The sequence below is a fragment of the Ostrea edulis genome, chromosome 7 (genome assembly GCF_947568905.1).
Source record: "Ostrea edulis chromosome 7, xbOstEdul1.1, whole genome shotgun sequence".
NCBI classification, from domain to species: Eukaryota; Metazoa; Mollusca; class Bivalvia; order Ostreida; family Ostreidae; genus Ostrea; species Ostrea edulis.
Window position 1 is genome coordinate 47615725 of NC_079170.1, and position 17976 is coordinate 47633700.

General features: G+C 34.9%; 1 protein-coding gene across 1 annotated transcript; it reads right to left on the reverse strand.

Moving 5' to 3' along the window:
* Window positions 1-1813: 1813 nt before the first annotated feature.
* Window positions 1814-17778, reverse strand: LOC125653548 (uncharacterized). Its single transcript, XM_056144589.1, has 5 exons — window positions 17629-17778; window positions 15375-15486; window positions 14344-14401; window positions 9857-9898; window positions 1814-3621 (listed from the first exon to the last, which is right to left on the reverse strand). The coding sequence occupies exons 1-5, from the start codon at window positions 17776-17778 to the stop codon at window positions 3534-3536; spliced, it is 450 nt and encodes a 149-aa protein (XP_056000564.1). The 3' UTR covers window positions 1814-3533.
* Between the last annotated feature and the right edge of the window lie 198 nt (window positions 17779-17976).

Here is a 17976-nt window from a genome sequence, read left to right on the forward strand (position 1 = left end):
TTGCATCTGTCCATTTAAAGATTCCATTTCTTCTAAGAGAGCTATGTTACTTTAAAGAGCTAAGTTGAACATGTTAAGATCATTTTTATAAGAACAAACTTTATCTGTTTAATCAAAAATAAAGTAATGAGTAAAACGTAAGAAGGCTTTGGAAATGGTTTTGGAAATGATTTGTCACTCCTGAAATCATAGGATATTTCTTAGTACAGTCCAAACTTATTAATCAATTCGTAATATGTGAAGAAATTATCTAAATACCTATATCAAACTGAAATATGTTTTGAAAATATCATTTCTGTAGTTATTTGAAGAATTCAAGAGATATCTTGACATGTGAATTGTTGCACGAAGCGTGAAGTAAATTTACCTTCTGCACATTCATCATCTGTAATAGATAAACATGAAAAAGTGAAGATACAGAAAATTATTCCATGACCGGTTGCTGCTTTTCTTTGATCTTTAGGAAGGTATATATCGCATAGTACCAAAAGTGTGACGATATTCATAATATCACACATGCAATATCGATATATGTGATATCCAACTATCAATGTCCCACTTTTTTTCACAAAAGAGGTAGGAGGAGATATGCCAATCAGACAAAGACAAGATTCAACTTTCAATCAAGATAGAATCTGCAAAATTCTTTCACAAAACAAATAAATAGATGAAATATAATCACAATTACAATAGCATGGAGTACATCACGTGTTGTAAACTGAATTTTGCTATCTGTGGATGTAAAACAGCATACCAAATATGGGAAGGGCTCAGTGACAAGGTCAAGAGATATATTAATGATATGATTGATAGCTCGGTGATGTATTTCAAAATATCGTTTCGTCATTGCATGCTCGGGAGGATCCGCCTCCTCGTGTGCAATAACTCAACGATATTTGTATACATCATCTCGCGTCATCATGTCACAATTACGTGATTAATCTCATAATTCCTATAAATAATACAGAATCCACGAACTGCTGGACACACCCGGGGTGAGCTCTTTTTATTTTCATTAAAGGTAATTGATACTATTAACTTCTTCAGTCTTTCAACACAAAGTTGGACAAAGATTTGGTAATCTCTGTCAATTCCGTCCAAGTGGTACATAGTGGTAAAGGTACTTGTATGTCTCAAGTTTTCCACGTGCAGAGGATGTGTTGTATTGAATATTTCCAAGCTTACCTCAAAATACCTGTAGTTATATATCTTTTGCATCAGTATGGCATTGATATCTATATAATCATTTCATGAGACCCTGAGGGATTTGACAGTCCTGCCTCAGACTGAATTTAAAAATATTTTTGACATTATAGACAGTAGCTCTTTCAACAAATTCGGAAAGGCAAATATTCATATCTAGTGATCAGTCATCCAAAAAAGTACTTTGATAAACACCACTCTGCTTCAATGCACAAGTACTCTGATTTTGAAATATAAAAATATGCTGAGTTCCTCATTGATAATATCTTTGTGGTCTTTGGTGATCAGGTCTTCCAACAGTCTGTTATAATTCCCATGGGCACACATTTTACCCCATTGTTAGCTGAACTGTTTTTATATTCCCGTGAAGCAGAATTTATCCAAACACTTCTACGTGAGAAGAAAAAATCTATTGCTACGCCCTTCGATTCGACATTTAGATATATCGATGACGTTTGATCTATTAACAATAACTTTTATTCATATCTCGAATCGATATATCAATGTGAACTCAAAATAAAAGACACCACAGAACCGTCCACTTCTACTCATATTTAGATAATTTATTGAAAGAAAATACTAACGGCAAACTAACAACTCAACCCTTTGAAAGGTGAAGATAACGAACAGTGATGAATTTCATAACTCCTACAAGCAATATAAAATAAAATGTTGGGCAAACACGGGTATTTCTTTGATGGGGTCGGCACCGGGCATGGTTTTGTCTACTATGTTGCCTGCTGGGAGCGACCCGAGGTATATTTCAGCTCAACTAATATGATTGCGGTTATCAGCCCGGTCACTGTTCTGTTTAGTAGTGGTTTGCTTTGATGCTCGCTGTGATAAGCCGTTGGGTTAAGTTCCGCTGTGTCTGTGCTTTTCTTAACTTCGTATTCTGTATAGGATTTGTGAGATTGATTAGTATTCGCTGCCTCCACTTGTTCATAAAGCGAATACCGATGTGATAAAAATGTCAATTCTATTAATAAGCAAATACCCAGAAGGAAGATGTGATATGAAAACAAAAATAGAGATAGTTGTTTCGCTATACATTACAATTAAATACCAGAGTGAAATATATTTCAAGTTTATTGATGTGCAAGTACATAATATAGGAGTATGAATGGCAAAATACAATATAAATGAATTCTTAAAAAGTAAAAACGAGTTTAACGTGCCTAGCAATTTTCTTTTGAATATACTTTCTTCTCGTATATGTACTATAGTATATATAGTATTGGAAAAGAAGAACATGTAGAGGGTGATACCCACTACTAATTAATCATCATTATCTAGAGAATGTTCACTTCTTCCTATGCTATCCAATATTCTACAGTTATCTTGTGGACGTTTAGACGCTGATATCGTAAGAAGAAACATGTACTGATACAGATAATAAAGGAAATCTTGATCTATAACAGATGAGTATTTCTCGAGATAATGTATTGTATGTGTATTTTACATTTTGAATATTAAGTTAATCAAAACCATGTTTCAAGTTTTACAAATGAATTAGGGGGAAATGTGGTGATGAGATAATGCAAACTTACTCGACCAGAAAGAATCTGTTTGTGTTCATACTGTAATATGGAGAGAACATACTTATAAAAGTTTCGATGAAATTAAAAAAAATAATGTGATTGATAAAAGCCCCAATGTTTTCGAAATTTAATTTAAAGAATTGGGTCATTAATGATATTGGCTGCTAGTTGGAATTCTAAACTTGCATACTTAATTACGCATTTGAAGTTTAAAATTAAGAAAACACGTCAATCAAACGTTTCATGGAACCAAATAATTTATCAATGTTTCTTTTCTTTTAATGAAATAGATGTACGCGTGATCAGAGTTCATATCATATTTCAGCATCTAGGCACTATGATATATTCTTACAGATCGAATTGTGAATACGTAGAAATAACGAAAATAGGCTTGTCATACATGTACTTAATGTTTTATCAAAGGTTGAAGCAAAAGCTGTTTTATTTTTCCCCTCATCAACAATTTCAATAGAAACAAACAGATAGATACTAACCAGCAATACAAACAGTTGATGATACGATAATATTTAAAAAAGGAATTAACACGGTGTCACTTTATATAAGGAATATCTGCCTATTTGACTTTTAAATTAAATGATATAGTAAGCCACGGTGTATATACAGCAGTGCTAAGTAAGGAAGGCACATATCAACACATCTGATGATCTAGCGAACATACTGGATAGAAAAAAAATATCTGAGGGTTCATCCGATATAACCTAGACAGGATATCACACATGTATATACACATGCTCCTTCATATTCTCTATTGGGTCACTGCCGTTTGATTCAGACGCTTCGGACAATGATGACTATGGCAACAGAAAACAATGTTCCTTTCAATATAGATGGAATCCCTGCGCTGCTTGTTAGGTAACTGTAAAATACATACAAATCACAATACTATGGTGAATGAAAATATCAATTCAAAATCTTTGCAATTTTTGTTAGATGCAGTTAGAATCTTCATAAGTAGAATAGTTTCAAATTTTATTACATGCTCACAACGAAACAAGATACATCAAGTTTAATCGTAAAAAATAAACATATATAGTTTAAAGATAGAAACCATTGGTACGCTTATAATTAGAAAATTAGAAATTTGTAATAATAGTTAACATTCTGTTTTGCCATGGAAAGAATCACCATGTTTTCCTTTGATGGTGAGTTGTTTGGAATACATGTAACTGTATTGAAAAGTTAAAGATAACGAACAGTGATCAATTTCATAACTCCTATAAAGAATACAAATTAAGAGTTGGGCAAACACAGATACATGTATACCAGAGGTGGGATCATTTGCTTTGGAGGTGAAAGCATCCCCTGTCGACCAGTCACATCCACCGTGAGCCCAATGTCTTCAAGTACTAGCAAGTAATACAACTTTTTTATTTTATAACGTCACAATGCTGACTTCATCGAGAAATCCTGTGCCGCCAGTTAATGACATGTAGACCATCATTCCTAGGGCAAATAGTACAGAAACTAGCATACAGTATAACTGTTTTGGTGGAAATAGCCAGGTTATCATGATAATTTGAAATAGAAAAAAATCATTCATTTGTTCATTCTTTATTTCCTCATTACAAGACAATAATTTAGTTTCACTTCTAACACGCAATTTGATTGGCTGAACACACTGAGAAAGTTTACTTTATATTGTATAATGGAAGTTTGTATGGGACACGCCCCTTTGACAGCCCAAAACGGCAATAATCTTTTTAAATTTCACATTGTAGCACCATTAAGTTATAGGCCTTTTATGAAAGAGAAAATCAACAGAACAAACCGTGTAGATTTTTTAAATTCATAATTACACGAAACATTAACGGTAAAACCTCGTCGGATACCAATTCTGATACAAGGATATCATTTGCAAAATAATGGTAATTTAATTACTTGCAACTTTGCTGTTTCATCATAAAATATATTTTTACTTGGGGATGCGTCTGCAAAATGTACATATACTAAATGACGTCACACCAAATCGATAACACGTCGATCGAATTCGGTGAATTGTCTACATTTTCTGTGTTGTAAAGGGAACAATGCTGCATATGTACTGGTAATGGTAAGTTATAATTTAATTTCAAATTTATATAAAGTCGAGAAACTTCATGTAGCTTTGTCTGATGCATGACGTATTTTGTGTGATGTCGGGTTTAGATTTATAAAAGAAATAAACAACCCCCCCCCCCGGCACGTTCTGTTGGAGGGTCTCAAAGTCGATCTTGCGCTGGGCAGTTAGCATTGGGCCTACATGTGTAGCCTACACATATGTTCTATTATCAAGATTCGCTGAAAACACCACCTTGCGTTTTCAAATTTGATTAATAACGTACATCCTCCGGTTATGCATAGAATCAAGATGGCGGTTTTCTCGGTCGACGCTTCCTCAGCCTGTTGCTAAGTGAATCCTTGCGCAGTGGAAATTGATTTTTATTTCTCAGTGATTATTAACTTTTTGTATAAATGAAGATTTGCACAGTGTAGTTTTGTCTTATTTACATTAAATTATAAGGAGTGAAGCTACTTTTAACCTACGTTATACGATATTATGTAACTTTGTGCAGCTTACTATTCTTATAATCCGCTTTGCTGATTATAAAGTGTAAACTGCACCAAATTACATTACATCGTATAACAGGGGTCAAAATTAGCTTCATTCCTTAATCATTCTATGTGCACAAATTGTACAAAATTATACAGGATTAGAAATTGATACATAAAGAAAGAAAAAAGAATATATAACCAAGTAGACAGTCCATACTCTCAATAAGAAGCGCACAAGGCAATTACTTGCCCCTCACTGGCATATATTGATGCATGACGCGGTAGTAATGGGCTGAAGCATCCCGTAAAAGTTGATAGTTTCTAAATTTGAAAACTTCAACAGCATACGTATCTATGTTTGTTCTTGGAGAGCTACCTAATAGGATAACATAAAGGTCTTCGTGTGAGTACACTTTGTTCAGCAGACAGTTCGATGCAGAAAATATCGACTATGTCATCCCACCATTTGTTACGGATGTTGAAAGTGATCACACAAGAACAGGCAACATGAGGGAAAAGGTCACTGAATGTTGCGCCACATATATCGATGAAATCTTGAAGGCGTTCAGAAAGAGATTTGCATATGCACTTGTACAATCGGATATCATAACCAGTATTATGAGTTCTTCAGAAGGAGGATGGATCGCACTAACTCTAAATTGTGAGAAATCTTGAAAAATATGTGTCATTCACCATACGATATATTCCAGAGTTCACAGTCGTACATACAGAATAGAAGACGACGGATTTATAAAGATCATTGAAGTTAATTGGAGTAGGTAGTGGGATACAATATCTTTAAAAACATAAAAGTAATTTCTTCCTTTTCTGAATGCAGGATTTATCCGGTTTAATAAAGAACAAATTTGTTGACAGTAATACGTAGGTTATTACAGGAGTCCTTATAGGGAACTGGATGTCACTTAAAGACCAAATTTGGTCCTGATTAACTTTATTGCCCTTTGTTCGAAAACTAAGAGTGCAAGATTTGTACGCGTTGAACTTCAACAGCCATGTTCTCGAATATACATATGCAATATTTAACATGCTTTGTAGATATTTGGGCATTAATCGTATACAATATATGTTATGTACAAGTTAGAGAAAAGTACTTGCAACATTGAGTAATCTACACGCAGTACATGTTGACGATTGCTCTAACGCATTAATTAATTCATTAGTAAATACTAGAAATAAAAACGTAGACAATACACAATCTTGTCTTACATCTTTATGAACAGAAAACCATCTTGACTGTGTTTGGTTTAAAACAATAATACTAGAAGTTGTATCATGACAATCTTTGATAAAAGAACATATTTTACTTCTTCCACCCAAATTTTATGATTTGTATAAAAGACCGTGCCTCCAAACGGTATCGAAGGCTTTAGAACTATCTAAGTTCTAAATAATAGCATATTGTTTCTTGTAGGTTAAATAATGCAGTTACGAGTAAACAACCTAATTTTTCTTGAAACCCATGTTGTTATTTGTTTGGAAAAGAATGATGATGAAGAATACATTTCTTAATTCTATTATTCAAAGACTTTCAACAAGAGTACCACAAACGGTGCAATAGACGCCGTTCGGACAGTGAAATTCAATCTGGAGGCATATTGTGCACTCTGAATTGATACACCACACATTCTGAATAGAAAAACCTTAAAGTGGGTCAAAGTGCACCAATCTATTTGACATGTGAACTGATTATTTCTCTGAGAGTGAGATTGTGAGAAAATGTCGGTACAATACCTATCTATGATGATAAACGTTCAGGAAACAAATTGATCTACATTTAGCCCTAAAGTAGGTCATGGTGCACCAATTAAGTTGAAATGTAAACTGATTATATATTTCTCTTACAAGGAAGTTGTGACTTAATTTCAGAACAATACATGTGACCATGCATACCATATAAAAGTGAAAACTGTTTGACCTACTTCTACCCCTAAAGTACTGTAGGTCATAGTGCGCCAATCCAGCTGAAATGCTAAATGCACTTGTCTTCCTCTCAGAGGAACCCTTTCACTAAATATAATGGCGATTTCTGTATCCGTAATGAAAAAAAAAAACCCACGGAAAACTGTTTGACACATTTTTATCCCAAACGTAGGTAAAGGATAGGCCAATTCAGCTGAATTGGCAACTGAACTCGTATTCTTCTTAGAGGAAGCCTTTGACTAAATATCAGGACAATATCTGTATCCGTAATGAAAAAACCCAGATAACTGCGTGACCTCTTCAAAGCCAAAACTAGGTCAAGGATGGACCAATTCAGCTGAAATGCAACCTGAACTTATAGTCGACCAAGAGGAAGCCAGTGACTAAATTTCAACACAATATCTATATTAATGATAAAAAAGCCTGGAAAACTGTTTGACCTATTTCCCCCCAAAAGTAGGTCAACGATGGACAAATCCAACTCAAATCGTGGGCAAATCAAAGTGAAATGCAAACTGAACTTATAATCCTCCAAGACAAAGCCTGTGACTAGATTGCAGGGCAATATCTGTACTCATAATGAGAAAAAGCCATGAAAACTGTGTGACCTACTTTTAGTCCTAATGTAGGTCACGGACGGACGAACCAATCCAACGGAAATGCAAACTGAACTCGTAATCATCCAAGAGGAAGCCTATGGTTACATTTCAGGGCAATATCTGTATCCATAAGAAAAAAAAAAAGCACGGAAACCTTTGACTTTTTTTAACCCAAAAGTATGTCAATGATGGGCAAATCAAGCTGAAATGTAAACTGAACTTGTAATCTTCCAAGACAATGCCAGTGACTAGAATTCAGAGCAATATATGCACCCATAATGAGAAAAATCCATGGAAACTGTTTGACCTACATTGAGTCCTAATGTACAATGTAGGTCACGGACCGACGGACCGATCCAGCTGAAATGCAAACTGAACTTGCATTACTCTGAAAGGAAGCTGTTGTGAAAATTTCTAGGCAATATCTGAATCAGTAATGAAAAAAAGGCTGGAAAACTGTTTGACCTACTTAGAGCCATAAAATAGGTCAAGGATGGACCAATCCAGCTAAAATGCAAAATCACTTTTAAGAATTTTAAGGGAAAAATTGTGACCACATTTCAAAGTTGTACATGCATTTATTATGGAAAAAAGTCAGGAAAAGATGACCCCCGGACGGACGGTCAGTCAGCCAGCAAGCCAGCCAGCCAGCCAGCCAGACGCACGGACAGCGCCATAACATAATATGTCACGTCTAATGACGGGCGTATAAAAATCTCAAGGAAGCAAGGCAGTAAAGCAACTGGTCTGTAGCTATTGGTAGATATGTTTTGTTTATATCTTCCTTGTACAGGGGGCTTTAAGTCCTTGTGTCTTTCCATGTAGTATAACTCCATTAAGTAGCTTAGCAAGACATCGAAATACCCTTCGTCCACCAAAAATGATATGTTTGTAACTTATCTTATCCGGTTTGCAGCTTTTCTGCTTTTGAATTTGTTGACACATTGTGATGTTTCTTCGAATGTAATTGGGCCTTCAGGAAAATCCCCAGACATGTGTTAACATTCTTCCTGTATACGCTGGTAGCTGTTTTCAATATACTGATGGAATTCCTTATCTAATTCATCGTCTTCTGAAGGAATATGGATATGTTCGTAGTACCTTGCAAAAGCTTCTGCTACACCCCAAGATCGTTATGAACATTGCCGTTCTCCTTGTAGATTTCGGGATAAGCATGTGACATTTTATTTTTCTATTTTTCATGAGCTTCAAAAATAGATGAATATCACATTCAGCTGCAGAATCAAGATTATGGTAGACGTATTTCATGTGTCACTCATACTCCATATTAAGGACATCACGGAATTGTCATTTTGCTCGCTTATAACTACGCTGCGACTCGTTGATCAATCCCCTCCCTTGTTTTTACTTCTGCAATCCATATTCGGCGTTATTTGCGCTTATTGGAGTGAAGAGGTTTACTTATGTGGTCAAGCCTAGACGTTTATGAGGATTGAAGCCTGAACGTGGTATTGCATTTTTGGCAGTCTAGAAGAATACAGACTAAATCATTGGAGAATACATGCTATCAGATAAAGATTGAAGATAACGTTGCATTAAGTTTTCGGTGACTTAGTCCAGGCAAGTCTTGCAATTCGCAATAGCATCAGAAGTTGCCTTATGCGATGCTGGTAATTGTGTATTACATAAATGCAAAGAATGTTGTGAACATTTATGGTATAAATCTGCTAGCACGTCAAGTGATCTGAAGTGATGAGCGAGAAGTCCTCTTCATATATTTTGTAGAATAGAAGCATGTCTATTAAGCATTTGCTAAACAAAATATAATCTAGTACAGTGTACTTAGGAATAAACAACTTCTCACCTGTAATCCCAGACATCTCTTCCTAACTCTGGTATGTCCCACTATCCGTATTTTCACTACTCTTAGTTTCGTATTATTTATGAGATTCACGAGATCGATCACTGTATATTCACTTTGTTGGAAGATACTCATTCATAAAAGTTATAACCTGTGGTCATCTCGTATCTATCTAAATTATATGCATTAAGTCTTACCTTCCTGCGTTGCATCGAGGTGAAATATCTCGATTTTGTGCACTACAATAATTAAAGAAAATGTCACGATGTTATTCATGGGAAATACCTATATATATTATGCTATATGTATTTGAGTTAAACTTTAAAAGTAGTTTGTAACTATTACGCCTATTGAAGATTGATAATATTGTTTTGTTCTGTTATACTGACACCATTCATTCTAACATAAGTATATCATCTCCTATCCAATAGATATGATGACGCTATAACGACGCTAGCCATTGGATAGGTGTTTATCATATCACAGCAGAATAGATATTTTTATTTCATAACGTCACTATGTCGACTTATGCAGGAAATCATATACTGTCAGTTATAATTAATACCATGCAGAATATCATTCCTAGAGCATATAGCACAGAAACTATCCTACAGTAGAACTGTTTTGATGGAAATAACCAGCTTATCGTCATCTTTGCAAATAGAGAAAAATGCAATGTGGTATAATGATTGAAAACATTCAAAGATACTCCTCCTAGACACCTATTCCACCGCGGGTGTGTCCAGGGGTCTGTGTTTGTCCAGCTCTTTATTCGGTATTGCTGACAGGAGTTATAAGATTGATCACTGTTCGTTATCCTCACCCTCCATTCAAAACAAAATGAATATGCTCCGTTAAAATATTATCAATTGCTAAAGAAGAAATCCAAGGGATTTAACTGCCATCAGAGTGTCACACAACAGAAACAAAATAAGATTTGTTGCCATTACATGTTTTATCACATGTCGTGTACTTTCAACCTGACCAATGAATAATCATTCTTGGCATTGCAATTTTTTTCCGATTACAACATTATCATATTTCGGTCACTTATGTCACTCAGTCGGCTATAACGATATGTTTTACCATCATCGAACGACGTTTGTTCAATTGTTGGACATATTTAGCTTCTTGTATGAATGCAAGAACGATTTTCACCCAGATATGCTTCAAGCATCATGTTGGGTACAGCGGTGTGAATTTCGTGTTTCCTGTTCACCCTGGGATTTCAAGAACGGGCGGATGACCCCCGAAAGATATATTTTCCACAACACAATATGAATGAATAGTCATGAACAAGAATGTCTTTATGAAGTATTTGAATTTCATAATTTCTTTTTTAAACCTTCAGATACCATGACGGGGCTATACCGATCACATAGTGAAAATATGTTAATATGCTTTGCACTTGATTAAAAGCGGTGATAGTCATAATCCCCGAACACAAAGTTTGATTGCTATATAGGAATGTATATTTCTGCTAGTCTGTCAAAATGTATTGTTTGGTGCCTCTGCGAAAACGTACGAAAGTGTCTTCTTAAGGACATATTTGTAAGGAATAGTGGTCGAATATTCCAAACGTTTCTATGGTCATTCATTTTTTTTTTTGAAGAGCTACAATGTAGTAAAAGTTTATACCCAACACAAATATCAATTATATCAAGACCATTTGTCTAAATTTGGACTATTCACCATAGTAAAATAAGGCTAGAAATATTACTTTGAGACCCTAGGAGAAACAATAGAACAATTTGAACTCGAAGACTGCAAATATCCAGACAATGTGATGCCACTGAACCATGATAATTTGACAACGATCAAAGGACTTCACTAATGAATAATATATCATAATCATTGGACCGTGGAAGCATACACAGCATTGTTTATCAGTGAACTTGATCTTGATTGAATGACCTTCAGAGTCATGACTTACTCTATGATCTATAGAAATTATTTTGTCAAATGTAAGGTTCTAAAGTATAAGTATCTTCTTTAAAGTGAACTGAAGGTCTGGGTCAAACGATTTTTATAGTGATTCTTTTAACAAATTACGTTGATCATGACACAATGATCTGGTTTTTGACACACTGCCTGATAAAAAAAAATGAAGAGTTCACACTTCCTTGTGGTTGATTTTCAAACTATTGCTGTGCACTACTTGCATGAAATTGACACCTCTGACCTATATTGTTCTAGAGTTGAATGTTTACTTCTTGTAGTGTATTACTTGCATTCGACTGACATCGGCAAACTGACAACTCAATTGTATGACAAACGGGGTGACATCAGTCTCTCGATCGTCAGCTTCCCATATCTATGTAGCAATATTCCATTATCACACACATATGGTGTTTATATCTCTCAACTGATTCGATACGCAAGAGCTTGTTCTGCGTATGGTCGGTTTATGGATCGGGGTGGGCTGCTGGCAGGCAGGTTGGTGGTTCGGGGGTTTCGGCGGACTCGATTGAAGTTGACGTTTCGCAGAATATGTGATCGTTGTAGCGGTCTGGTTCGTCCATACAACCTATTTTTGGATCAGGTACTGTCTGGCGTATTTAGTGTCGATTGTTGGGCCGTTCTTGGCGCGATGGTTTTGGCTGCGGATGCCTCCGCTTGCCTAATCTCGATATAGGGCTCACGGCGGTAGTGACCGGGCGACGAGGGATGTTTGTTCCTCCTGGGCACCTGGTACCACCTCTGGTGTGTCCAGGGGTCCATGTTTTCCCAGCTATCTGTTTTGTGTTGCTTGTGGGAGTTATGAGATTGATCACTGTTCGTTATCTTCACCTTTCACCTGAGACCTAGATTGTTCTAGAGCTCATGTTTACTTCTTTAGTAGAAATATGACGTAATGTACATAATTGTCTTTGAAGATTGTACGAGGAAAATTCATTCTTATTATAAATAGACTGTGAATTTTTTTGAGAAAAAGCCCCGGTTAGGCACTTTTTAGGCATTATAGATTTTTTCATAACTGAGAACTGGGATATTGTGATTAACTGTTTTGGGCTTGTTTATTCAGCTTGGCACGGCTTTTGGTATTTATTGTTCAACTACCGTAAGTTAGTATTTTGCTATTTCTTACAATTTTCTTTCAATTATCAATTGTAAATAAATCTTATTAATTGCTTAATTGCCTTTTGTTAGTAAATTCTTCTGTGTTTTAAGGGTTTGTTCTGACCAATAACATTATAGACAGATCCTTTTTCCCTAAGTGCAGAAATAAAAGAAAGACAAAACTGTTATCTTTTGGTGTTTTCAATGTTCGTGTTTGTCCTACCCTTATTTTGTATCTTTCATAGGATTTATGAGATTGATCACTCTTCGTTATATTCAATATTGCAATCTGTTTGATCACGAAAATTCAATGATTTCTTCTGCATGTGAAAATCATTTCTAAAGCCTACAATGAACATATTTCTATTAATTGATAGAAATTGACTACAAGGTTCGTTAGATAATTCTTGATGCTACCTCTTGCGTTTCCCAGGGTCGGTGTTTGCCCTACCTTTGCTTTGGTGTTCTTTATTGAATATATGAGATTTATCATTATATATTTTGTATTGCTAATAGGAGTTATGAGATTGGTCACTGTTCGTTATTTTCACCTCCCATGTGCTGTTGTACAGTTCATGCACTGAGTATTCTAGATTTCCAGTTTTTCAAATAAGTGATATGAAAAAGCGAACATAATGAATAGTGATCGATATGTGAGACTGATCGCTATTCATTATGTTCGCTTTTTCATATCACTTATTTGAAAAACTGCAAATTTAGAATACTCAGTGCATGAACAGTACAACGGCACATGAAAGGTGAGGATAACGAACAGTGATCAATGTCATAACTCCTACAAGCAATACAAAATAGATAGTTGGGCAAACACGGACCCCTGGACACACCAGAGGTGGGATCAGGTGCCTGGGAAGAGTAAGCATCCCCTGCCGATCGATCACACCCGCCGTGAGCCCTAAATCCTGATCAGGTAAATCGAGTAATCCGTGGTCAAAATCAGTGTGCCAAGAACGGCCTGACAATCGGTATGAAACACGTCAGACAACATTTGACACAATGCTAGGTTTTATTGACGAACTATGTCGTGATAATAACCATAGGAATTTGCGAAATGCTGACTTCAATCGAAACTGTTGAAACCCCTGTAGCATCAACATGTGTTGAAGTTGTTAAATCAACGGATTAAAAATCACCCATTGCCTGTGTCTACTTTATTACATGAACATACATTTGTGATCGGGCCAGCAAACCCCCCAAAAAGGACAAGGAGCTAATGAAGTGGATATATACACAAATTATCCCAGGATTGAGATAAGTAGGGGACAAAAAAGGGCATGGTAAAAGACAGGGATCAGATTTTCCATTCCTTCAAAAACTTATTAGCTAAAGCGAAATGGTGAGAGAAGACAGGTATACTTTATATTGCTATCCACAAATAAACAGATAAGGAATTTCAAATGTTTTTGAAATGTTGTGATATACCTTAAATCAATTTTACAGAATACCTGCTAGCATACTGTTTTTTAGAAAGATTTGCATCTTTGGCGAAGGGAAGTAATTCGGGGTTTAAGGACAAATTATATGGAACTGATTTTGTAAATACACACCATTAAGCACAAGTTAACATTCTTAATACAATTTCTGTAAAAATACAACCTTTACCAACCTGAACATGTAATCTCTAAATTCATACGTTTCATTGTTATGCCGACAATACAGTGGAACTACAATAAAATGTATAAAATTAAAACAAATTTTGTTTTTCAAAAAAAAATTAAGTGAATTTAAAATGCTAAATATTTCATAACTTCATTAAGAAATAAGTTAGGTCTGAGAAATATTTTGAAGATAATCATATTCCTATGCTGGATATATATATATATATATATATATATATATATATATATATATATATATATATTCATTAAAACCAATCAATGACTGCAACGGTAACAAATATCATAGCAAAAGTTATATCAATTGTAAATCAAGCAATGTAGTTTATGGAACAAAATTGTATATGTGGGAGAAAATGGGGTAACTTTATACCAAAGGCATGTTTTGAATTTGTCATTTATTAGATGAGAAACTGATGACCCTCTTGCATTTCATTTCTATACGGATTCTCATAGTATTGACGATTATTCTATAATAGGAATTGGCATTTTTTACAAAGATGACATTGATCGTCGCTTTAGAGAAAATTTATGGAAGAAAAAATTAAATACTTATGTACCACACGGAATAAACAAAAGGGAACATTTTTGTCTTTAATAATTAATGTCTTGTAAGACTTATATGCAAAGAACGTGCTACAATAACTGATTATAACAATTGTGATGTACTTACGATTAACTACTTACTGTAATTGTTCTTGTTTGTATTCACTTAGGCCAGTGTAGTTGACTGCTTTGTGAACAAACACTTCTAAAATTCTGTTTCATTACTAATACCAACTATTTAATTGTACGCATAGTCATATTTTAGGATGTGTCCACGAGGTCGGTTGAGTATTGTTCATTTTATTATTAGACTCTTACCTTTATCAAATGTTTTTCGCGCAATATCAACTTTGACGTTTATAATACTACTGTGACGGTCGAAATATTTCTGCAAAGTTTTTAGAGTTCTCTCTCTCTCTCTCTCTCTCTCTCTCTCTCTCTCTCTTTCTCTCTCTCTCTCTCTCTGAATACATACCTATTTCATAAGAATAGTAATCCTTTGCAGGGCACCTTTGTTTTTCTCCACATTCACTTTGCTCATAAATTGTAATTCTGGTTAAATCCTCACTGAGCACTGCATAATACCCCTGGAATTATTTCCATTTTTAGTACATGATTTACATTGCTTAAAACGCATTATTTCTAATGCCACAGTTGATGACCCAAATGGCAAATTCAACACTGCATACCATTTTATATACCGTATATCAGGTTTTTTCCGCGTCATGTTTTTTCCGCGAATCAGAACCTAAAACAGTATATTAAATTTACGCGAATCAAATTTTCACTATTTCAAAGTCGTAACAAAAATATAATTCACGATTATCTAAACTTATGAACGAATTGGGGGGGGGGGGGGGGGGGGGGGTAAAAGCCGGTATCTGTACATATAACTTTTAATTTTTGATGCAAAAATTCAGTCAATGAAACGATTTACAGGATTTCTGAGTTACTGTAGCAATTATAATCAAATCTCAATAAGGATGATATTTCCGCTTATCTGAATCCATCTCTGACGATTTCGGATTTTGTTCGCATGTAATCATAGAGCTTTGTCAGCCATTTTGCTCCAAGTGGCTTCATCGAGGTTAGAGATCAATTGAACTTCACCTCGTCAATTTCGGAAGACACGCTCAGCTGATCACACACCTGTGCTGCGTACCAGTGTTCACTTTTGTTTACACTAAAGTATATTGTAAATATGTACAATTTGGAGGTATAGTAACGTATCACTGTTCGTTAGGTATAATGGTACATGTACTAGTACAAAATATTCATCGATAATCATTTTCAGTTTAAAACGGCCATGCACCATGTACCGTTACATTTGTACATGTATGAGTCGCTCACGTATAATTATACATTGATTGAAGCACAGACTGTGGCCCATTTAATTAGCTTGTCCTTTATTAAATAAAAACCGAGGCTTACATAGCTGTTACCGGGCTCTTGTCGGATATACATTGGTATAAAACAGCGAGGATGATAGTTAGTAACAAAAGTTCTTACGTTACTACCATCATTCATTTCCGTTACTATCATCCTCGCTGTTTTTTCAACGATGAATTTTCTGTTCAGATGAGCCGTATAAAAGATAAAATAACACCTGATCGTAATTGTTGCTAGTGTATGATATTTCTTACCTACATATCATTCCCAAATAAACAATACAAATAGATATAATAAGTAAACGTGGTCTTTCCGGAATTTCCTCTCGCCATCTTGGGATGATAGTAACGATCGTTACTATCATCAGTTTAATACCAGTGATATAGGGAGAAACAAAACACATTGATCACAGAACTTTCACTGCACTATTATCTGTATGCTATATAACTCTATTACAAAAACAAAACTTTGTATCAAATTTACGCGAATTTATTTTCTGCGATTCAGAGGTCGTCGTGAACAAAGCGGAAGTTAGATACACACGAAAAAAACCTGATATACTGTAATACTTAGTTTACAAACAGATGTATTTTAAACTTATTTTCAAAACTAGTGCTGTGTTTGGTTTTTAAGTAATACTATCATTCAATTATCATTACACTGTACAGAACGAAGTACGTCCCAAATTCGGATTAAAAAGGAAATTTTATATGATTCAAGTTAAATATATCATAATGAGTTATTATTGGTTCTCTGTAACTGCCTATTATGTCTATCAAAAGTATAGGAAGAATACTGCTGCTCTTAATAGACTTTATCGATTGACTCGCGAGGTGTATTTCCTGTTACTATGAAAGTTCTGAACATATATATCATTTCAAAAGTAGCATAGAATTTAAAAACAATATGTTAGAAGTTTGTAAATACTGTAAAACACACTGTACAAATAACAATCACAAATTGCATACGAATATTTTCTACAAACATACATACCCTAACACAACAGTACGTCAAACGCGTCAATCTAATACATTTCCTGAGTTAAAGAAATTTACACTTATAAGTTGTGTCCTTTTGTTCATTGCAAAGTATTTGAATCTAACTGTCCGCAATGTTCATATCACAATAGAGTTATACACGAGTTTAAATCAAGTGTAAATAGCATTGGAATAGTTACCGATGTTTCAAAATAATTACAAATAGATTTTACTTTCTCAGACTGTTTTGGAGAATTTATTGTAAACGTTTTTAAGAAAGCGTTCTACATTTGGAATGTAATTTGAAGCAGTTAATCTGATTTTGTTGTTTGAGAAGGAGACAATGTGCTAGCAGACATTTACCTTTGGGATGATAAGTCCATTGCCACATACATCAAATAACTTGGTTCTATTCCAGTTCATCACTCGTTGGTGTAGCTTTGCACCATTCTCGCATGTCATGGACGAGGCGGAACCGTCAGGACGTACTTGAGTGGCAAATATTTCCTCCATTTTCTGCTATAGTACAAAAAGCTTCGAGTTACTTCTTGCAATCCACGAGCATAACTGCTATGAACGGCTATAACTAAATAAAAAATTACAAAACATCTTTCTCCGTCGGGGTTGGACATACTTAGATCTCACCAGGGTTCTGTTCCACACCAATACAGGCTATAATCCGATCCTAAACAATTTACCTTTGTGAACTTT